At 39.1% G+C, this 24,436-nt stretch overlaps 1 protein-coding gene across 10 annotated transcripts in view; it reads left to right on the top strand.

Moving 5' to 3' along the window:
* LOC122815864 (F-actin-monooxygenase MICAL2-like) overlaps window positions 1–24,436 on the top strand; it is a gene marked incomplete at its 3' end in the record, with an annotated part of 2,588,394 nt that overhangs the window by 2,527,185 nt on the left and 36,773 nt on the right. For all 10 annotated transcript variants that reach the window (XM_044088691.1, XM_044088682.1, XM_044088687.1 and 7 more), the window contains 1 exon segment: window positions 14,274–14,368. In XM_044088691.1, coding sequence (XP_043944626.1) covers window positions 14,274–14,368 — 95 coding nt within the window.

The raw sequence follows: 24,436 nt of genomic DNA, 5'->3' as shown, positions 1-24,436 counted from the left end.
GAATTTTTATTCTTTTGTTCCTTGCGCTTTGCTTCCTCAAGCCACCTGTGTGCCTGAGGAACTCCCAACTGACCTTGCTTTTTTACCTGACCTTTTGCGTCTGTTTTAAGTTGTTTGACAAGTTTGATAAGTGAAGGTTTATCTAATTTGTCATCAAATTTGTATTTATTAACCCATTTTGTATAGTACCTAATGTTGTCAGCACGCTGTAATTGCATATATTTCGCGTCTTCGGTTAAAGGCAGATCTCGGGAACTTTTTGTGCACTTATTTCCCATGGTATCTTAACTTAGTTAGAAATTGTTATGTAACCCTTTTTATCACATGGTACCACGATTTTCTCTTTTTCACAGTTTATCTAGAATAACTGCCTACCTATCCTGTTTCCCTGATCTATGACAAGACAGCAATCTTTTTTGTCTCTGATTTACATAAAATCTCCCTGACAAAAACAAATACTGTAACAAGTCCCTGATCTGAAACAAAGAAAAGGTAAATTCCTCCTTACCTGAGCCTCTGTGATTGATCGTCTCACCGGAACTGTTGACTCGTCCTCCAATCGCAGATCAGAAACAGTGGCTGGCCTCTCTTGAACGACAATTCAGTCGGAGGTCTTTCAGAGCAGAAGAACCGATGTGGCCTCTTCCCCGTACGGTTTCATGCCACCGGGCCCATCTGACCTGAGCTAGAGTGAGAGTTTTCCGGTCCGAAGGACCAATCTGTCATAGGAAAAATAAGCTTTAAAAATTATCAATACACAGTAGGTTCAGGTTAAGGCACTTTAATCTTGCAGCAAGGAGACAAAAACGTGCTAATACAGAGTTTGTGTAACTAGAATCAGGAAGTGCAGATATTTTTATACATTTTCTAATAAGACATTGCCTACCAAGCTGATGTAACAGATCACAAGTTTTAACATCATCATTACATAGCAGCTGTTTGTCCATTATTTTCTGCTTTCACTATCAAGTTTATGAAAAACTTCCTAAGAAAAACAACGTGGCCTTGGTGACCACCAGTTAGATACAGCTTCCCACTATGTTATGTTACCATTCAAGGTACTATAGCTAATTCGAGCACAAAGCAAGTACAGATTCTTCAAGCAGTCTTTTGTTTCATGTATCTCTTCTTTTCTGCAGCTGTGCATGTTCTCATAACACGAACAGAGCTGATTGTTCATATTCAATCATATTATAGAAAACAGTATTGTTCTATTCATACACTATTCATACATTTTCCTGACCTAGCAGATAATCACCTGCTTCTCAGTACATTTCCAAAAGGCATAAACATGAATTTTGCTGTGCTAGCAAATACTAGGTCAGGGTGCATCTTGCATTTTCAGAAAGCATACTGTGGTTTGAAAAATCATCTTATAATTTCATACAGAATTAAGCTTGTACATAAAATAGAATGAAAATGTGTTAACCCTTTTAGCTTCTAATAAGCATTAGACATATATAAAAATGAATATTTTTCTGACATTGGGGATTTTTGTTCTTGTGAAACTGCCTAAAAAGGCAGTCCTAAGGGTGACAGATGAAAACCATCTCTGACAAAGCATCAAGGACGGTCAACCGTGTCATCCCAGGCTGACAGATACTAGATTCCCTTGGAATGACACCGGATTCTAAGCCAATTGTTAAAGTCAATCATTTTTTGTTTGTATTGAAATATCATTCTAGGTGAAGGTAAAATGCTACTTAAGGCTAGGGACATACCTGCCTGAGAGATATAATCAGAGAGCTCAGTCATGTCTCTCTTCATATAGTCCAATGAAATACATCTCAAATCGTTCACACCAACATGGACTATAACAAAGCTACAACAGTGCTTGTTGTTGAGAGACCTGAGTGCATGTGATGTGGCAGATCTTGACAGCTGACTGTGACCTTTCCCTTATCCAACCTGGTGAGAGGGACAGTTGTGTGTGTCGGAATTGAGTCGACTATGACTAAGAAGTATTTTTTTGTGTTATCCCTTAGGGTCCTAACTGGTGAGACATCGGTGTGTGATATATTGTGTTCTGCAGAGGATGTATTGTGTAAAATGTGCTTGTGTTTGTGTTTGGGAGGCCTCTGATGTTTGGGTAAGCTTCTGGTAAGGACCTCCACATATGTGGGTTTGTGGTGTTGGTTTGGTAGTAGCAGGAGGTGAGGGGTGCATGCTGATAATCTGATTAGTATCATATGAACTGACTGGTGAGTGAGAGAGCCGGGATTCTAGGTTATTGATATAGACGCATCTCTCACAATTGCTACATTGCCTTAGGATGCCCATGTTGACCGGGCTGGCTAGAGAAACTCTGGGAACTTGTCCATCCATAGTGCTAGGTAAGTTGATGTGGTCAGAAAACAGGAAGAAGACAGGAAGAACCAGGTAAAATAGAAGACAGCAGAAGTGGAAAAAAATATGAAGGTTTAGTGGATAGGATCTGTGTTGGTACCTCAGTTGCTTCACTGAAAGTATCACCTGTCAGTGAGGGGACAATCAGGAGAGCTCACTGATGGAGCACCAGCAGAGTGCTAAGGGAAAATTTGCAGGCAAAAGTGTTTGTGTCTGTAACTACCAACAGTGCTCACTGCTGCGTGGCAGTGCACGATGCACAGACAAGTGCAAACCCACACAAGCACTGTGCTTGTGTAGCAAAATGAGAGCAAACTGATTTAAACAAATTAACCAATGAAAAAGCCCAAAACTGAGCCCTGTTCCAGAAGCCTTCAATGATATGAATTCTAATTCCGCACTCCTACCACTAGGGTGCAGGGGAACCCTCCCCAGCAAAAAAAAAAAAAAACCTGGTTTAGTGCTCAAGTTATACAAATGTAACTAGATTCAGCATATCTGAATGTAGTCTATGCTAGAGCAAAGTGCAGCAATTTCAGAAAAAAATAGTTCAAATAAGCAATGATAGGTTAGAAATGCAATTCAAAAGGGCAATATGCAGTAAAAAAATTATACTTACATTTTGCAGAGATCAGCAGATTCCTTGGATTGATCAGATAAATACAGCAGAGCAGTAACTGGTCACCGACCTCTGTGGAGCTTTGATAAAACAAGCGCAAACCTGCATAAACGAGGTGCTTATATAGCAAGTGAGAGCAGTATGAGTTGAATTTTATCTAAGCAAGGCACTATGGGGGAAGCAAAGCTCCAAGCCGGTATGAAAAAGCCATGTGATAAGAGGTTCAGGCCATTCCTACTGAAGCAGGAGGGATGTGCTGACTATCTGGTCCCATGTAAACACACAGTAGATCCCCGTAGAATGCACTAACTAAAATGTCAGTTTTTTTTTCTTTCAACTTGGGCATCATTCTTGGAGAGGTAAGAATACTGTTCAACACTAGTGGTTTCATCATCGACATAGCTAGGACGCGCAACAATGAGCCCTTGCATTTCCCTTAGAGTGGAGCACCTAAGGTAATTTACCTTCTTGCAAGTGATGATACTGATATTTTTTTGCAAGATGAAGGGTCTTGAGAACCCTTCTAACATCCCTGCTACTAACACCAGAGAGGTAACTGATTGTAACCCTGCCCATCTTGGTCTTTTGATTTTGTCATCAGTGTGCCATTTGATGGAATCTCATAACCAGGACTTTAGGATTAAAGGTATGCTTATGTGGCATATTAGGGTTTCAGGTTCAAAGTTTTTGTTATTCCATGTAGAGGTATATGAGGCTGCAGGTGTAGCAGTAGTTACAGGTTTCTCCCCACACAGGGATGTCTTGGCTTCCTCATTTTAAGTAAGTATATTGGTTTGTTGCTGTTTATTGACAATGGCAGCATTAGAGAGAGCTGCATCTCCAGTCCATGTAGATGCATCTCAGTCAGACTGAGTAGGAAGATTCTAGGAGTTGAGGATTGTCCGTAAATACAAGTCCATTTCTACCCTCTTTCAATATACCTAGTTCTACTAACGAGACAGATGAGAGATAAGATCAGGCATTAGTGCCCTGATGATAGAGAATAACTAGTTTAAATTATATTTGTATACTAATAAGAATTAATACAAGTGTCAGGATTGGTGCTCTTAGGTTGGCCACTGTTAAGAGCTAAATTAGGTACCCAATATGGAGGCCCTGCATTAAAATAGACCAATATTAGTGGATAGGAGTGTTAAGAAGACTGTAATACTGTGGAGTTGTGGGGAGGGGAAACAGCCTAATGGTACACTAACACAGGGTGGGGTTGTTGGGAAGCAGGCTAACAATACAAGCAGGGGAACAAGGAGGTATTAAAGACAGGCAGACACCATATGGAGCAGATTAAGGTACGGCTACTAAGGTCTTACTGGTGATGTAACTAACAGCAGTGTAACGTAAGGTTGTGACAACTAGCTGATTAAGTAACTACTGGTAAATGTAGGCTACATAAAGTTCAGGACAGTACAGTAGTACCTGCAGTAACATCGAGTATCTAAATGCCTTTATTAGTACACTGACCCCTGAACATTTTTCTTGACCAAAAGTCCTTGCCCAACAATATTTGAAATTGTTTTCTTTTGCTTGTATTTTATATACTTTATATCTTAACAGATATGTTACAGCTGCCCCCGCCTTTTACACCATGTAAAAGCATAAATTATCATAATTCACTTTTATGCTGCTCAAATTGACTACTTGCATATTAATATCATTTATTGGTTAATTGCGCCATCTTTTAATTTACTTAATTCACACTTTTTTTTCCAGATGACCCTTCTTTATTTTCAGTCACATTTCCAAAACATTTTCTCCATTCTTAGGTCCCTGTACTTTAAATCTATTCATTATGTTGTAGTGGGTTTTAGTGACCTTTTTGGGGGTTTAGGAAGGATGTGGTGTGAAACTGAGTAATATGTTTAGAGAAATACTTGCCAAAAACTGCATTATAATTATATCCAATAATAGGTCTGAGATACGAAAAAAGAGAAATTAAGAATTCTTAGGATCTAGTAAAGATGTCTTTGGAAAGTAGATGAGCTGATAAAGCACTTTCTAAACTACAATGGAGACATGATGTTCAATGAGAAGGAATTATCAACAAGAATGCCTAGATCCCTTATGACAATATCTGAATGCAGGAATGTGATGCCTGTTTCTTAGTCTTAGCTATACTGTCTCCAGATATTATGTGTTGAACTATTGTTTTCTCAATTCAGCCACATAGTCACTTATTGATTAAGATTTCTGGAACAAGATTCAAAACTGTATCTCTAGTATCCCACTGTGTTTGGGATTAAAATAATTTTGCAGTATACTTATTAGCTGTTTGTAAATACTTCAACTGAGATTTTCAGGAGACGTTTTGTTAAACTGTAGGTTTCAACTCCACAAAGAGATACATAACCATGGTTTCCATGTTCATTTGAAGCCTACAGTAACAAACTTCCATTTCAGTTTTTAATGGTGTTCCACTTTCACATCAAACGCAGCATGAGTTCAGTTGTCATTCTTGTCTTTTATTTCCTCCTCGGTTTAATGCATATTTTTTTAGATGTCCTTCATGGATGCATCTGCAGTCATAACAACTGGGTTGTCCTGTCGTCAGGCAGCCCTTCAGTCGGCCGGATTCCAAAGTCCGGGTCCGGCTTCGGCTGATGTCGCACTTCACCCGACGTCATCTCTGTTGGTCTTCGGGTATAAAGGCATCAGCCGACGCCATTTTCCTCAGTCTTTCTTGCCGCGTGGCGCCCGAAGCAGAAGCTGTCCGCAAGTGCCGGTCGGTCGGATCCAGAGATTACTTCTACCGAATACTACTTCAAGACTTCTAAAGCTAAGTACCCGTTGGGGACTCTTTCTGCCTCAGCCGATGTCAGAAAAAGTTAATAATTGTTTAACCTGTGGGAAACAAATACCTCATAAGGATTTCCACTCTTACTGTCTGCCTTGTTTAGGCCCAGCCCACGACGTAGCAGCCTGTTTGGCCTGTGCTTCTTTCAACCGACGAACGCTTAGGCGTCGGTCGGAGTTTGCTGAACAGTTTTTCGGTTCTGATTTTGCGTATATTATGCCGTCGGATCCTCCGACTACCCAAACTGCTAAAAAACGCAAAGATAAAGACCGACACTCGCGGTCCGCGGTTTCGGCCGAAACCATGGTTAAGCAAATCATGAGTGTCTCGGTTTCGGCCGAAACCGAGAAAGCTGATCAAAATACAGCAGAATCTATCACTGCCACTGAGGCCCCTGCTACTTCTCTTGAATCGGCCTCAGAAATTTTATCCACTACGGTGGTTGCCACTGACTTATCAGACACCATTCCCTTGGATGTGTCTACCCCAGCACGTGGTGCTGCTAGGCCTCCAGCAGCCATGTCCATTAAGGCCTTTGCCAGGGCCAAAGCAGCCAAAACTACTAGAACAGTGCCTGCTAAACCCCTACAACACGGCCCTCTTCTAGTTCACAAATGCTTACCCTGGCAGAAGATTTAATTTCATTAATTAGGGATCTCAATCTCACCCAGACAGGGCCTCTCAGCCCCAGAGAAGAGACCTAGGGCAGAGCCCCCGAGCCTGTGTCCTCTGCTGATTCTGCTGATGAATCAGACATAACAGACCAGCCAGAGGCTCCTTTCTCCAATTTTGAAGACTCAGATGCTGAAGAATCCATTCCAGCTGCCTCCCCACCAGAAGAATTTTCCTTTGGGGAAACCTTACATGCCATGCGAGAGCAGTTCCAATGGCAGCAGCAGGATTTCTCAGACTCCAGAAAAGACTTAGAACCTTTCTGCACCTTCCACAACACAGGCCCTTAGCTATACCTCCTGTGCTCTCTGTAGTGGATGATGCCTTCAATGATGTCTGCTCTGCACCAGATTCTTTACCTCCAGCCCCTGCCAAACCAGACAGATTTTACAGGGTACCAGACACTCATCACCACCTTTACAAGGCCCCACTTGCAGACCCGAAACTATATCCCAGGGTCCCAAGGCAGTAGCCGTGACCACAGCTAAAACCCTATTCCTTCTGAAAGGGAAGCCAGGTCTTTAGACAGATGGGGCAAAAGGTTTACACTTCAGCTACTCTCTCAGCTAGAGCTTTAAACTGTCAGTTTCACATGATACAATACCAAGAGTTTATGCTTGATCAGTTAACAAAAAGCTATCCTCTGATGAATCAATTGATAAGAAATATGTATTAGAAATGGTAAATAACATACAACAGGTTAGTAACCATTCCTTAAAATGTGGCTATGATGCACTGGAGGCTTCATTTAGATCAGCCATGACTGGCACAGTGATAAGAAGGCATGCATGGCTAAAGGAACAAGCTTTACCGGATCATGTTAAAGCCAAGTTATTAGATGCTCCTATGGATAAGACCAGCTTGTTTGGTACACCTGCCCAGCAGGTAATGAAGAAAATGGAAGAAAAGGCAAAATCTGTTCAAACGGTTAAAGATTTCTTGCAGGTCCAACCCCAAGGTTTAGCAGGAACTGGCCTGCCAAAAATTGGTCCTTTCCTGACTCCACAAGATCCCAAAGGGGCAGGAATAGATGTTCCAGAGGCAGAAACCAATCCAGAGGAGGTGCCTACAGAGGACGACAGTGGCAAGGTAACAACAGAGGCACAGACACAACCACTGCCACTACAACAACACAGCCACAGTGACTTAACTCTAAAACCGCCTACCAGGGAACAAATAGCAGCTCCATTAGGCGGCAAATTAACCTTATTTTCAAAGAACTGGCACTATATCACAAAAGACAAGTGGATTTTACAAACCATAGATCAAGGTTACCGGTTCCACTTCCACACTTTACCAGTCAAAGAGGAATGCCAAATCTACCTCCAAATCAAAAACAGAGGCTCTACAACAGATAATGCAGTTAGCAAACATGAGAGCTGTGGAAAGAGTGCCAACAACAGAACAAGGAAAGGGATTCTACTCAAGACTATTCCTAGTTCCAAGAAAGGAAAAAGTTGGAGACCTATTCTCGACCTGTCCACCTTAAATACATACATCATTGTCCCAAAATTCAAAATGCTGACCCTACAGCAACTTCTTCCCATGCTGGGCAAGGAGTGTTGGCTGGTAACTCTAGATCTCAAGGAGGCATACCTGCACGTCCCCATTCGACCAATCTGCAGAAGATACCTCAGATTTCTTGCAGGATCAGAGCATTATCAATTCTCAGCATTGTCCTTTGGCTTATCTACTGCGCCCAGAGTATTCACAAAATGCCTGGCATCAGTAATCGCCACTGCAGACTACAGGGAATTCAAATTTACCCATACCTGGACGACTGCCTGCTACAAGGGGACAACAAAAGCAAGTTGACAACAGATTTACAAAGGGTCATTTACTTGCTACAAGCACTGGGATACACAGTCAATTTACAAAATCAAGGCTGATACCATCCCAGACAAGGACATTCTTGGGCGCGGAATTGGACACAGTAAAACAAATGGCTTTCCTAACTGCAGAAAAACAAAGAGAACTCCCTCTTTACTTCTTGGCACTAACAAAACAGAACAAGTTAACAGCAAGAAAAGTACTGCAGGCCTTGGGCTTCATGGCATCATGCATAATCTTGGTCCCACTTGCCAGACTACATATGAGAAAACTACAGTGGTACCTAAAGAATTTATGGTCCCAACACAGGCACAGCCTAGAAACAGAAATTCCACTAATTCCATGCTTAAAACAGGAGTTCCTATGGTGGGCTCAAGCATGCCAGTCAAACCCAGGGCTACCCTTTCAGATGTCAAGCAAGCCAGACCATCACAACAGACGCTTCAGACCTAGGATGGGGGGCCCACATGCTGGACAAATGCGTGCAAGGATTGTGGATGCAGGATCAACTTCACCTGCACATCAACCTAAAAGAAATGCTGGCAGTAAAACTGGCAATCCAAAACTTCAGACCATTTCTCAAAGAGGGCCAGTTGATAAGGACAGACAACACCACAGTCATGTGGTACATCAACAAACAGGGAGGCACTCATTCATACCCCCTATGCAGAATGACTTTGGAGCTGTGGAACCTGGCACTCAGCTACAACATCCAGTTACAGGCAATATTTGTACCGGGGAAAAGAAAATACTCTAGCAGACATACTAAGCAGAACCACATCGGATGCCCACGAATGGATGCTACATCCGGACATCTTCAAGACCATCTCAAAGAAATGGGGAATGCCTCAGATAGATCTATTTGCTTCCCCTCTCAATCACCAGCTCAAAAAGTTCTGCACAAGGACATTCCACCCACTAGCATGGAAAGTGGATTCGCTCTCCTTCAGCTGGAAAGGCCTAACAGCATATGCATTCCCACCTCTTCCCTTGATACACAAGGTATTACTAAAAATCAAGGAAGAACGTCCAAGGATAATCCTAATAGCTCCAACTGGCCAAGACAACACTGGTACCCACTGCTCAGGAGCATGTCTCAGAACAATATGTGGCCAATACCCCTGATGCCTTTGATGTTAACTCAGAACAACTACAGCATCATGCATCCAAACCTAAAAACGTTGCAACTGACTGCATGGAACATCACATAGCAGCAGCTAATCCAGAACTTTCCCAAAGAGTTAAAGACATTATTCTTGAAGCCCGCAGACCTTCAACAAGAAGGAACTATGCAGGAAAATGGAAAAGGTTTGTCATCTGGAGTAATGAAATAGGAAAAGATGTGTCAAACATAGATATGCCTAACATTCTGGAGTATCTGGCAGAACTTCTACATTCAGGCCTGTCCTACTCCTCCATCAAGATACATGCATCAGCTATATCAGCAGAATACAGCTTTGATCCACCTGTTTTCACACCCATTACTCAGACAGTTCCTCAGAGGAATCAAGAATGTAAAACCTCCAAGGAAACCACCATTACCAGCTTGGGACTTGAACTTTGTGCTAGAAAAGTTGACACTATCACCCTTTGAGCCAGCAGCAACAGCAGACCTACAGCATCTATCATGGAAAACCGCCTTCCTACTGGCAATAACCTCAGCCAGGAGGGTTTCTGAACTCCAGGCCCTAATGGCAGTACAACCCTTCCTAATCTTCCATCAAGATAGAGTGTCCATGAGGACTAATCCTACATTTATGCCTAAGGTGGTATCCAGAGTGTCTTTAAACCAGGCAATCCACCTACCTACCTTCTTTCCCAACCCACAAAACAGAGGGGAAGAATACTGCATACCTTGGATGTACATAGACAGCTATGCTACTACCTGGACAGAACAAAAGTAGCAGAAAAACTGATCAGCTTTTGTAGCCTATGCAACAGGAAGGGAAGGAAAAGCTATTTCCAAACAGACAATCTCCAAATGGATAGGAAATTGCATACGGTTCTGTTACTCCTTCCATGGAAAACCAATTCCACAGAACATAAGACCTCATTCTACAAGGGCAACAGCCACTACCACAGCCTTTTACGAGGAGTGGCAACCAAAGACATTATTGAGGCGGCTACTTGGACCTCCGTGCATACATTTGCCAAGCATTATAATTTGCCTCTATATTCCAGATCCCGAGCAGGGTTTGCCACTGCTGTACTGCAAGGGATCCTAAACACACCATAATCTAGTTTCTTCCTCCTCCCTAGTTGGCTATGGTATTCTACCCAGTTGTTATGACTGCAGATGCATCCATGAAGGACATAGTACAGTTTTGTACCTACCATAAATGTAGATGTCCGAACTGGATAGCATCTGCAGTCAGGATTACCCTCCCTCCTTCCCCTCTGTGGTACTCCTAGGGTGTTTACCCTCCTAATAGCTAGCTGGTGGGGGGGAGTCTTTTATGGTGTATTTGTTGTATATATGTACATACATGCTTATTTTTGTGTTTACCTCTATCTTTTGGAAACATTGGCATTTATCCAAAATTTTAGCCTTCAAGAGGGCTACTGGCATCTGGGGCAAGAAACACTGAGGAAAATGGTGTCGGCTGATGCCTTTATACCCGAAGACCAACAGAGATGACGTCGGGTGAAGTGCGACATCAGCCGAAGCCGGACCCGGACTTTGGAATCCGGCCGACTGAAGGGCTGCCTGACGACAGGACAACCCAGTTGTTATGACTGCAGATGCTATCCAGTTCGGACATCTACATTTATGGTAGGTACAAAACTGTACTTTCCTGTTATCACACCTCCAGCTGACCATCAGTTGCTCAGATTTTGCTCCAGTTACTATTGCCCCTGTGCTTGATACTACCTCCTGGTGGGACAGTCCTGATAGAGGGAAGAATAGGGAGAGCCTGGGTTGCTGACTGGTCTCCTGCGGACAGTGGCTGACACTGGGCATGATTAGAAAGGGAAGTGGATTGGAGCATTTGGTATGTGAGACAGAACAGATGTAGAAGTCATTAACATCATATATGCTGCCATGTATGGTAGGACTTTTTTCCCAAGGCCCTACTCCTAGTGTGCTGACTTCATTTGCTATGTGGGGTCAGGTAGTAAGGAGTGACCTCTGAAGACATGTTTGCCTGTGCATTAGGGCAACTATGCATAGCCACTCCTTTGGAAAGCCTGGTGATGGCTGCAAGTCCTGCCCTCCACTAGGGCTTGAATGATTTGATTTTGCCAGCATAGACCCCCCCACAGGGTTGGCACATCCATCTTCCCTGCCAGCTCTATCAGGCACACAAGCTACTAATCAAGAATGTATGTTCCTTAGCCACTGACACTGTTGCCAATGATTATTGTTGGAATTGTAGTTCTTGGTCTCGTGATCATCTTATCCTAGATTCTCACAGTTTATCAGGGCTGTCCACGAGATGGCAGACAATTTTATAAGCCTGCCATAAATGGTCTTGGAAAAGGATGTAGTATGAATGGTCAGAAAGACCATACTCAAAACTTGTTTTCTGTTGGTAACACATTGAAAGTAAAATGGTAAAAACATGCCCTCTTAAATGCACAGGAACGTGCAAATGTACTGTAATGGAATTCAAATGTAAATCTGTTCATTTTATTTTTTTATCTGTAGGCTGCCCATTTCTTAGTGTCTGCCATGCCATGTGATAAGTCTAAACTTCCTTTTCTTTATTGTAGTAACATAAAAAAGTGTGTGGCTTACATAAACAGAACTTTTTGACAGTTATTCATCACAATGCATTTTGTAAGCTACAGTATATAGAGTCATAGATTGTTACTAGGTGCAGAGCACCTTTCTAACCCAAGCCAAGTTTTCCTGATAGAATAATGATGGGCCAGACATTTATGTGTTACTCTATCTGTAAGGGAAATGGGTGCCAGGCCCAATGTAAATGTTCTACTCATCAACTGGTCGAGGTTGTGTTTAAACTGGGTAATAGACAAACAAAGCTTCACATGGATGGAAAGCCTGTTCCATAGGAGGGGCAGTCTGTGGAACATGCATCTGTCTCTCTCCAGCATGTTCTACTTGTCACAGACACAATTCATGTCCTTAGTTCTTCTATTTCTGGTACTGCTTCACTTATGAGTATGCAAGAGATTCATAATTGTTGGGGTTTGTAGATGCCTTGTAAGCTAGGCATATATCACCCCTCAGCAATCCATAGGAAACTGAGTAGAGGGAAAAGGCTTTAAGGTACTTTTTGTAAAGCAGGTTTGTAATGCCTTGTATTCCTTTTGTAAGGAACCTCTGAGGTCACTCCAGTTGCTGAATATGTCTGGTCGGATACATACTTAAGGGAGCATTGTACTCTGTGATTCCTTTGATAAGGACAGAGTACAGTGGGATAATGACCTCTTTGTACCTAGATGCCATGCTGAGCCCTGGGGACGTCACTAGTATCTGGCCTCTTAGTGGAGGTGGCATCATCTATTTTGGCCTCTTGGGTCATATCAGTGAGCCAATTGACTGTCCAGTGAGTGACAAAAGGGTTTATACCTAGTGATGGTTGTATGAGAGATTTTTGCCTCCACAGTTAGTGTATTTATACCTCTGGAATACTTTGTCTGTTTTAAGAATAAGTGGGTTGTCACTGTACATGAGGTAATTGCTGCATTGCCTCAGAATACCCATCTCAACCAGATAGGCCACAGAGAGAGTCGGGAAGTGCATATCCATGGCTGCTGATCTACTTGGGAGGAGTGAGGGAAATTTAAATATACTGAATAGATATAGTGGGGAGGGGAAAGTTTTTATCTGAATAGTATGTGGGAATGGCATAAAGAGACAGTATTATGTTATAGGACATTAAGATGGGCTTGGAACAGTATTTAAAGCTATTAGAGTGAGGGGAATCTCATGGCAGAAACTGACAAATTGTAAACATTCATCCAAGAAATTATGTAGTCATAGGTTTTTGCAGTGTCGACTGGTACCTGTTTTTGAGAGACAGTTCTGTAATAATAATTTAACATTTTATACCTCCATTATGATGTAAAATATTTCAGATGAGCAATAGCTCAGTACATCTCATCCAAATTTGAAAGGAATGTGTATTCTACCCATAAAGCATATGAAATATTAGAAAATAATTCTAAATTACCTGATATGTTAAGCGTTGTGTTGGAAATGCATTTACGGGTGTGATGAAATTAGTAAACTGCAACCTACCTAGAATGCATACAGCTGCAAGGGCTCTGTACTCCATACTTCAGAAATTTATTTTGTTATAATTAATTGAGAAGCTTGCGGAATGTCCATCATTTAATCTGTTTACCTTGTGGAATACTGTACAATGTATGTAAGGCTCTTGTTTTAATGACATTTTAATTGTTAATTCAACAATGTGATAATACTCTTAAGTAAGCAATATCATTCTGACATTTGTTTTTACATAATTAATGAAACATTTATGTTGCAAGAGATTCTGCAATAAAGCCTTGTTCTTATAACCATTTGCCTCTCATTGTATTTGCAATTTTTTAATATGACCAGACCTTCTGACGCCAGATATTTTACACTAAACAGATGTCATGATGTAAATAACGATGCCAGATGCTTTGAGCTACACAAGGGTAATTTACCCAAGGTCTGGCTCTGACTTTGTATATTTAATTACGCTATACAGTGATGCTTTTGTATTAACTGTAGATATGCATCTTTAATAATCAGATTTTATTTCAGGATACATTGTTTATGTTAGCAACTGAAGGGGTTGAGATACCCTTTTCTAACTCCCTGTGTGTGTGTCTCTGAAGAAACAACATTGTGACCACACAAGCCTTTCAGCCATGGCCATGAGCCAGGATGATTCCTTATACTACACATTTCATGAGTAAGCAAAAACACTGGTTAAATGCGTGTAGCATGAAGACTGCTAGGTCTGAACTGAACAGACACACACACAGGCAAACACACACTTAGACCCTACTAAAACTTTTATTTAAAATTTCTTCTAGGGTCAACCCAGTTTTCTGTCAGCAGTCACAGTTCCAAGGATGACTATATATCATCTAGTGATGAATCCGGAAGAAAGTCTGCAACAAAGTTAAAGGTAGCTGTCCTTTTTTTTTCTCTCAACTGTATGGGTCACCCATTGAAACTGATTCTGTCAGTTCAGTGTTTTTCCATGAAGGATTTAACATAGATTTAAGCATTTATTACACTGCAAATCAGTACATACACATGTATTTAATCAAGTGATGAAATAATCACACATTCTGGTTCAAAAATCCAGCTTTACCCATTCATTCTGTATTTGGAGTGCCTGTATTACATAATTTGTTTGAAAATATTTAAAGCAGTAGTCAGGTAGCAGATCTTTAAAGCTGAAAAGGGCCATATGTAAATGAAATGTGACTAAATAATGCATTTTATTCTACTTTTTTGCATTTGTAGTAATTGAAAAGCAAATTGGTTTATGCACCTCTATTAGCTTGCTTGAATTGTAACATATTCTTGCTTGTTAACCCTGATGGTTGAATTCCAAGCACTAACTAGGTTCAAGGACTAATCAGACAACCACCAGCTGTTTTACATATTGTTTTATCCAAAATGTCATTCAGATGTTACAGTGACTTGAGGACAGACGTATATTGCTCTGTTGTTGGAACACATTTACCTGCAAGAATACTATATGGTTCCTATAGAAAGCAGTATTTATGTGCTTAGAGTTTAAGAATCTATCATCCCTATTCAATTTACTGTACACTAACTGGGGAAGTAGAACAAATACCTGGTTTTCTTAATATCTGTAATACCTTTATATCCATTCTAATACTCAACCTGTCTGGGCTCTTCCCTGACTTTTCAAAAACTGCTACAGATATTCCACTCCTCAGAGGAAGTTAGACCCTCTCTCATCTTCAAGTACAGATATCTCAAACATCTCCATCTTTTAAAACTGTTGAAAAAAGCTCCATCTAACTTAAGGTCTGCATGACTAGGGTCATGATGTGCAACTTTTGTTACCCAGTAATAGCAAACAACAGTGCCAGAAATGTCAGGGAACACCTGCATTTTAGTCAAACAAGTTCATTTTTATTGTGTAAAAAATGGCAGCTCAATAGAGATGATATTAAGACTTCAGTCATTGCAAATGCATTGGCACTAGGCTACAGGTGAAATGCAGTATGGGATATAAACTCTTAAAATGGCAGTACAATGCACTAGTCTTGGTTACATATTCACAATATAAAAATTGTATCACTTTATTTTACTTATCAAAACTCCTTCCTCAAAGAATAAGAGGCTTCTGTTTAGAATTACGAAATATGCACCATACATTTAATAATCTGGTCCAACCCTGTCAATGCATATTGTTAATGTAGGTTCTTAGGTTTTTACTAAGGTTACGACCAATGGGGACCATCAAGAAGCTTATTCACATCCACATTTGCAAATGCAATTGATATTATTTATGAAACAGCCACTTGAGAGAGAAGCATCACTTATGAAGTACATTTAACAGTTAAATAAAACAGGTAAGGAAGCAAACTTCTGCCTTCATATCCAATTTGGGTGACACATGCAGCACATGAGCTGGAACTAGAAATTAAATTAGAACATGTGAAAGAAACTACAAGACACCCATTTGTAACTAATGTTGCAATTTTGAGTCAGTAGGAAAAACAATTTTAACAGGATTAAGAACAATCACAAAATAGTTTTGCGTAGACAGCACATGGTCTGTCATTACATAGTCAGTTTTGAACTTCTACCCTTGCCTCCAATATTCCACTGAGCTAGTATTTTGGAAGGCAAAAAAGCCCTTCTATTTGATTTAGACCTGGTTGCCCTTAACTCAGACTGGTTTGTTGTCCAGAACACTGCTTTCAGGATGGGGATCTTCAAAAACAAGGCTCTTAAATGAAGCCCCTTTTACTAGAATTGTTTCTTTCCTTTACACTACAACTACTCTTGGATGCAGGATATACATGCATACATACATACAGTGGATATAAAAAGTGTAAACACCCCTGTTAAAATGCCAGGTTTTTTGTGATATAAAAAATGAGATCACAATAAATCATTTCAAAACTTTTCCCACCTTTAGTGTGACCTATAACCTGTACAATTCAATTGAAAAACAAACAAATCAGTTAGGGGGGAAAAATATAAAAAATAAAAAACTTAACAATACACTGGTTGCATAAGTGTGCACACCCTTAAACTGATACTTTGTTGAAGCACCTTTTGATTTAATTACAGCATTCAGTCTTCTTGGATACACACTTGCCATCAATTAGAGAGACTCTGATTAACCCCAAACAATGTTCAGCTGTTCTAGTAGGAGTTTCCTGACATTTACTCAGTTGCCTGCTACAGCAAAAGCCATGTTTTTTTAGAATATTAGAATGGCATCTTCTTGGGTGAAGTCAAGGCATAATGAATAACATTTGGTTTTAGCATAATTTTTATTGGTTTACAGTTAAGCAGACCAACTTTACATAACACATCTATACTGATTTCATTTTTTCTAGCACTTAAGCACATCTTGCATGCCACAACTCTGTTAACCAGATTACTATGTGCAAGACCATCCAGCATCTAAGCCCATAATTCAGACTTCTGCCCTTTCCACTCAGACGTGGCTAGAAATTTACAAATGTTCACGAGTTTGCCTGCAGAGCTATGAATTTGACTATGCTTTATGCAATTGCAGACACTTAAAAAAAACATGTGTAAGGTCACATGTGATATCACAGGAACATTGGTCCCTGCATTAATCTTGAAGCTCACTTGAGTTATATGAATAGGACTTTTCATTACCAGTCTGCTTCAGTATCAAGCCCAGTGGTGACTGAACCCAAAAAAAATGCTTTCTGTACATTATTTTCAGAAAAAATCAACTTTGTCTTACAAATGACAGCAAAATGACAGTCTTTTACATCGGTTACACCTTCTGCCATATGCAAGACTGCTCTGATTCCGCATGATACACACACTTCTTGAATTTGCCAAGCGCTGTCTGCTGTTTCATCTTGCCATTTTCTTTGCATTTTACCTCGCTCACATCATTTGCTATGTTTGTTAGCTTTTTGCTTTTTATCTAACTACATATCTCTGGCAAACTATATTGTCCTAGTATTGAATTCACTTCAAGCTGTAACTTTTGGGACACTTCTAAATTAGCCAGTCCAATAACATTTCTATTTCCAATTTTATCTTTGTCATTAAACCCACAGTTTTCAGCCATTTCATACAAGTGCCTTACAAAACCTTCAACAAATTCACCTTTGTCCTAAACACACCTGTAGATGTACGCCCTTTAATGTGTTATATTTTTTAGCAAAAAATATTAATTGAGCAAATTGAATTTATTAACTAGTTTTAAATGAGTCCTTAACATGTCCATTTCTTATCTGATTTGTTTTCATCAGAGTATCATCTTTAAATATTGTCCTTCACTCGTGTTTCTGCTTTGGTACGCGTGTTGCTAGTTTACTTTGTTATTTCGGTACCATGCAGTTTATTGCATTTGTTTTCTTACTTTTGGAGTTGAATACATTTTGGTTAAACTCTTTGAGCATGGTTGAGGTCTTCACGCTAGATGTGGAACTTTATTACACCCCACAGAAGGGTGACAGTCACCGGGAAGTTGATCACTTCATGAATTTTATGAAAATGGACAACAATCCATTACTTTTCGACCACTTTCTGAATCAGAAGTTGGATCATAACCTGGAAAGAGGTGATATGCTTTATTTGACTTCATATGGAGACATGCTGCACCCTTAGGATTATGCCAAGGGGACTACGGGTATTCACAATGCCAATGTTCAGTGACTCATATCCCAAGTTGTTAACCAAATGGCAACAAATTAATTTGGATACCAACTTTTCATATATGACACTCTTTGTAGACTTTTTTGCACCAGTTGAAAAGGAACTGTGTGAAAAAATATGGACTTTGTAGGCTGATATTTAGAATACAACTCATGGTGATTTAGCTGAACTTCAGTTTAGTGAAATCATTGATCAGGTCTACTTTTATGAATGTAAGTTATTGCAACAGAAGAGAAAGAAGATGCAGAGGGACCTAAAAGATTTTGCTAATAATTATGTTTTCACATGGCCTAGGGAGGACAGATTAAATCGGGAGTCTAAATTTACAGGGCATGACCCTAGAGCTTATGAGCCACTCCCAATTAGTGTAACTGTTAAACCAGAGAAGAGTCGAATTCCTCCTAATATAGTTAAGGAGAGTTTGTTGTCCCATGTGACGCCTTTACCTGATGAAGGTGGTGAAGTGTTGGCCTCTTCTGGTACTAAATTAGTTTATAGTACTCCTAACTATGGTTGTTCCTTGGAAGTAGCTCCACAGGACAGTTCTAAGAGGGCAGAACCAGTTGTTCATAGGAAAGTTATGCCCTTGAATTCAGAACAGGATTTTTCCAACTGCCATTACCATTTTGCAAGAGAAGGAAGAACTCCTTAGAGATAAGAGGACCGTGGCAGGATGAAGTGGAAGCAGTCTTCCAGGAAGGGAATACCTGAACCCTAAAGAAAATATGAAACCAGAACCATTGAATTTAGTATGGAATATCTCAGCTAGACAACTGACAGGTGCTGAGATTAATGTTTTGAATAGAGGACTGTCATTTATACTGGCCCAACGAGTGGATATGCTTGACACTATAGTGGACTTGAGACTGTTTGTAAGAAATGTAACATTGAAACTTATGCTTGATAAGGTAGATTCTTGTAATAGTAGCACATTTTTTTAGGAAATCTAGTGCCTTTACACCACGGAGTCACCCTGTTCTACAGGTCTTTACTTGTTTATGTGAGGAAGACATTTATAAATTACTGGGTAATGGACATAAAAGGAAAAAGTATAAAAATCTCACTTTTGAGAAGAGACTAGCGCTTTTTATCTTTGCAACAGGATTAAAGTATTTAGACCAGTAGACAAGAATCCACTTATACCTAGTTTGAATGGGTTGCCGAAAGTTCATAAGGACCTGCTTTGCCCACCCTTTAGACTGATAGTGGCAGGAAGTGGGTGGCTTATGGAGCCAATTTCTATCTACATGGAAAAACAATTAAGACCAGGCTTGAACAATATAGCTTGGTGTTACGTGACAGTAAATAGTTTTTACATAACCTTTATGTAGGTCTTAAAAATGATTTTGTACCCCATATTCAATATTTGGTCACGCTTGATGTAACTTCTCTATTTACAGTCATCCCCAACTTTGAGGTGCTAGAGATGGTGAAGAGGGTTTTGACCCACAAAAGTACTTTTGGTCCACAGAAAATAGATTTTGTTGTTTGCTGGAACTGGTGCTTGAATATAATGTATTTGTATTTAACAAAGTATATTATAGACAGACCTCAGGCGTTGCTATGGGCACATCTTGTACCAATAGCTACGCCAACCTGGTTATTGTAGACTGGGAGGAGGAACACTTATTAGGGTCCCAGTTAAGTAAGGATTATCTGTACTTTTATTGTCGTTTCACAGATTATTTCTTCCTGCTTTGGATGGGGGTTGAGACATAGCTTTTAACATTTGTGAACTATTTAAATGCTAGTAGCAGTTTCTTGAAATTTACAGCTACTCATTCAACTTCAAGGATTGAGTTTTAGGATGTCCAGGTACTTAGGGACAATGCAGGTGGATTTTTTACTAGGTTATACAGGATAGAATGTTTCCGTCCGACCTACCTGCATCATACTGGCATGCATCCCAAGCATATATTTTGTAATATATTGAGGGAACAGATGTTGAGAAACCAGTAGGTTAGCCTTTAAGAATGAAGAGTTGGACACAGGATTAGATCAGGTCAAGAAATAATTTTTAACAAGAGGATACAAGGAATCTGACATTTTAGAACTCCAGGATTCGATTAGGCAAGTTAGGAGTACTTTGGGCAAATCATATTTTTTTCACTGTCTGTATTGCGCAAGGAGTCTTGCCACTAACAGCAGGGGATGATATTTAGCCTGACATATTTTACTGATGATCAGGAACTTAGAAATATTATATACAAATACTGTCATGTTTTACAGGTAGATCCTGAGATTCAGATTGGTAGGACCTAAGCCGAGTTTGTGTATAAAAATACAAAGTCATTGAAATAAACTTTGTTATCCCAAGAGGGAAGGTGAAATGCAAACAATTAGAAGAGAATTGGGCACTAAGAGATGTAATGCATGTCCTTTTTGTTCCTTCGTCGATGAGTGCACTGTTTTTATTTACCCTCAAGGTGAAATGAAATATGAGGTTAAGGAGCAGGCTGATTGTAACACCAAGAATTTAGTGTATGTAGCTCATTGTTTGTCTTGTAGGTCATTTTACATAGGCAAAACCAATAGGCACTTATGTGAAAAGATAAGGGACCATTTGTATTGTGCCCATAAGGGCCTGAACTATAGTGCCGTTGCTAAACACATGCATGAGAAGGGCAATGGACACGAGTTCAGGTTCCTAGTTATGGAGCTTATTTACGAAAGTGTAAGTAAAGGGGATCTGGTCAACATAACTGAATGGGCAGAGCTGCATTGGATCTTGAACTTGAGTGGATCAGAGCTGTGGCTTAAATGATTGTCTATTAAACCTGTCCTGAAAGCACAAAAACTCGGAAGGTGATGTTGCCTTGTTTTTATTTACCTGTATCATGTTTTTGAAATATAATCTTATTTGTATATACATATATATATATATATATATATATATATATGTGTGTGTGTGTGTGTATATATTTATTTATATATATATATATATATATATATATATATATATATATATATATATATATATATATATATATATATATATATATATACATTTATGATTCTCTAGTACTACATCATCCTTGCATGTTTATACTATTTTTAATTTTTTTTTATTTTTTAGGTTTGATTGTAAGGTTTTATGTCAATTCATTGTTGTTTTGATTATAGGTATGTAGTGAGTTTTATTAGAGTGGGAGGGTTTAGAATGTTTTGATTGGTGTTTGGTTGCTTAGTAATTATAGATACTTATGTTTATTGTTTGTCTTTATGATATCATTTTTTGGGGTTAAGTATTTAAATGGAGATGGTTTTATGTATGTTGTGATCTGATGAAACAAACCTTGTTTGCAAAAGTGCTCATCTTTTATTAAACTTTAGTTTTAAATGAGTCCATAACATGTCCATTTATCTGATTTGTTTCTATCGGAGTATCGTCTTTAAATATTGTCCTTCAGCTGTGTTTCTGCTTCGGTACGTGTGTTGCTAGTTTTACTTTATTTTGGTACCGTGCAGTTTATTGCATTAGGTTTCTTTTGAAGTTGAATTTATTAATTTTTGAATCATATGAAACACTAACTCTCGGAGAACAAAAGGAACTGTATATTGCCTCCACCTATTTGCCCATCATAATAACAAGGTATTTAGATTTTTTTCCTGATTCTCTGCTTAGCTTGGTTGCTTATCTAAAGCATGTGAATTTTTGTCTCCTGGTAGGCCACCCAAAGGTTTTGAGGAGTCAAATGGGTCAGGTGGGTTAAACTTAAACATTTTGAACAAAATTCAGTTTCCTTAGGCTAGACAGTTTTAACATCAGTAACATGACAAATGCATGAAGTAAAGCATTTTTAAAATAGTTTTATCTGATCTTGGTAGATACAATTCATCTCGTAGGCACAGTTTTGTAACTAGTATGGCATTTTCAGTTTTAATTCATAAAGAGGATCCTGGTTCTGCTACCATGTCACATAGTACATTTCTGGTTATCCAGTAACAGCAAATGGCAGTGTTAGAATTATCAGAATATACCAGCATGTAACTCCAACATCTAACTTTCATTCTGTGCATGATTACAGCTCAACAGAAATGGCACTAGCAATTCAGTCTTAAAGAACACATTGGAACAAGGCTCTAAATGCAAGCATCATAGGATGCATACACTCTTAAATGGCAATGCTTGCTTTACTTAATTAGCATACAAGGTAAAACCTCTTTTGTGATGAACAGTTTGGGTTCTCCCCAAACATCCAGCGGTGACCGACCTGACCTGCTTTCACTGAAAAAGTATGAAAGAATAGCAGTGTGTCTTGAAGCTTGTTTGTAGATCTAACCAAGGTCTTTGACTTGGTATTGTACAACTTTTTCAATAAATTCCTTAATATTAGCCTAATCTCCCTAGCAGCACATTAATTTAGTAGCTGCCTGTAGAACATAATATTCAAAATGATTAGAGACACTACCCAATCCCCTCTTCCCCTGCAAAACTGTGAGAGTAAAATAACAGGTTAAAATTGATTTTAGTGGATATTTTTTGAAAATGTAAAATAAATGTTCTGCATTTTAGTATGTAGAGAGCACTCAGCTTACTAACTTGGCAATATAGCTTGGCATTTATTGTTAATAAGATCAGCAGTAAAATATTTGATCTCTTATAAACTATGCAGCTTGTGAAATCTATTATTTACAAACAGGTTAAGACAAACTCTTGTATGCAGCTGTGTCTCAGTATGATACGCAAGATAGGCCAAGGAAAAAAGGAGTTATCTTGCTGGGTGTCAGAGCAACTCCACACAATAAAACAGAGATCTCACCTTTTAAAGTCATGACAGGTAAAAAAAAAAAATAAAGAATAGTAGCACAACGTTGCGAGTCCACAGATAAAATTTATTAATCCACAATTAGTTAAGCGCTTTCATCAAACAGTATGACTTCATCAGAACAGTTAGAATATAAAATTTCAGGCTTAAATAACTAATGATTTGAATTCATTGGTCTAGCAATTACCAAATCATATTTCAAACATGCCAAGTCTCATGAATAATGAATAATGAAACCAATATGCATATAGATCCAGCATTAAACGTGTTTCCCATTACAATATATATGTGAAAAAACACATTTTTAAAAAAAATATATATATTTTTCTGTATAAATTATGATACAAAAATACAAAAAATAAATATTAACATTGTTGTAAAAAAATATATTTTTTACTCCATATTAAAAATTACTTCATGACCAGATGGCCGTTGTGTTATACTACATCTGCCTTCTCTTTCAAAACAGGCATAATTGAAAGATGTTCATTGATGCCAGGGGCTTGGTCAGCAGCTAGTCGAAGTTGCCACATCAACTCCTTCTTATGCAACCTATTTTGCCAATCACCCCCCCTCACATCCACTGTGACAAAATCCAAGATGCCAAACTTAAAACCAATAAAATTACTACACAGACAACTGTGTTTGTATAACGCATTAGTATTTTTTCCACATTTGATATCGTATAAATGCTCGTATATCCTGTTCTTCAACATCCTTTCCGTCTTACCAACGTAGAATGAGGAACAAGAAGTACATTTAGCAAGATACACCAACTTGCTGGAACAACAGTTTCCATTTTTCAAATAAATGTGACTTTTGTGGAGATTGTTAATAATAATGTCACTTTCCAACATTATATAGCAACAATAATGACATCTACCACAAGGCTTACTACCATATGTGGTTCTCTGTTTCCCAATGGAGTTTCTAGGAACCTCACCCAAAGATTTTATGTTACTACCTACTTTGGTAGAAAAAATTGGTTTGTCACCAAGTACCCTGATAATTTCCGGATTGGTTCTGAAAATATTCCAATTCTTTAACAAAGTTGTTTTAACTTGAGAATAAAAGGGACTAAACTGAACTACACATGCCTGTTGAAAATTGGTACCAACCCTAGTATTACCAAAGTCAGAAATATCAACTGGTTTCTGATTAGTGCTACCCAGTAATGGTTTGTACATCGTACCCCATTTTTCACCAACCAAGCAAGTTGGTGTATCTTGCTAAATGTACTTCTTGTTCCTCATTCTACGTCGGTAAGACGGAAAGGATGTTGAAGAACAGGATATACGAGCATTTATACGATATCAAATGTGGAAAAAATACTAATGCGTTATACAAACACAGTTGTCTGTGTAGTAATTTTATTGGTTTTAAGTTTGGCATCTTGGATTTTGTCACAGAGGATGTGAGGGGGGGGGTGATTGACAAAATAGGTTGCATAAGAAGGAGTTGATGTGGCAACTTCGACTAGCTGCTGACCAAGCCCCTGGCATCAATGAACATCTTTCAATTATGCCTGTTTTGAAAGAGAAGGCAGATCTAGTATAACACAATGG

Source organism: Protopterus annectens, chromosome 11.part0, assembly GCF_019279795.1.
Source record: "Protopterus annectens isolate FY-2018-M chromosome 11.part0, PAN1.0, whole genome shotgun sequence".
Taxonomy (NCBI): Eukaryota; Metazoa; Chordata; order Ceratodontiformes; family Protopteridae; genus Protopterus; species Protopterus annectens.
Note: the sequence above shows the minus strand (reverse complement) of the source record. Positions and strands in the feature narration are given on the sequence as shown.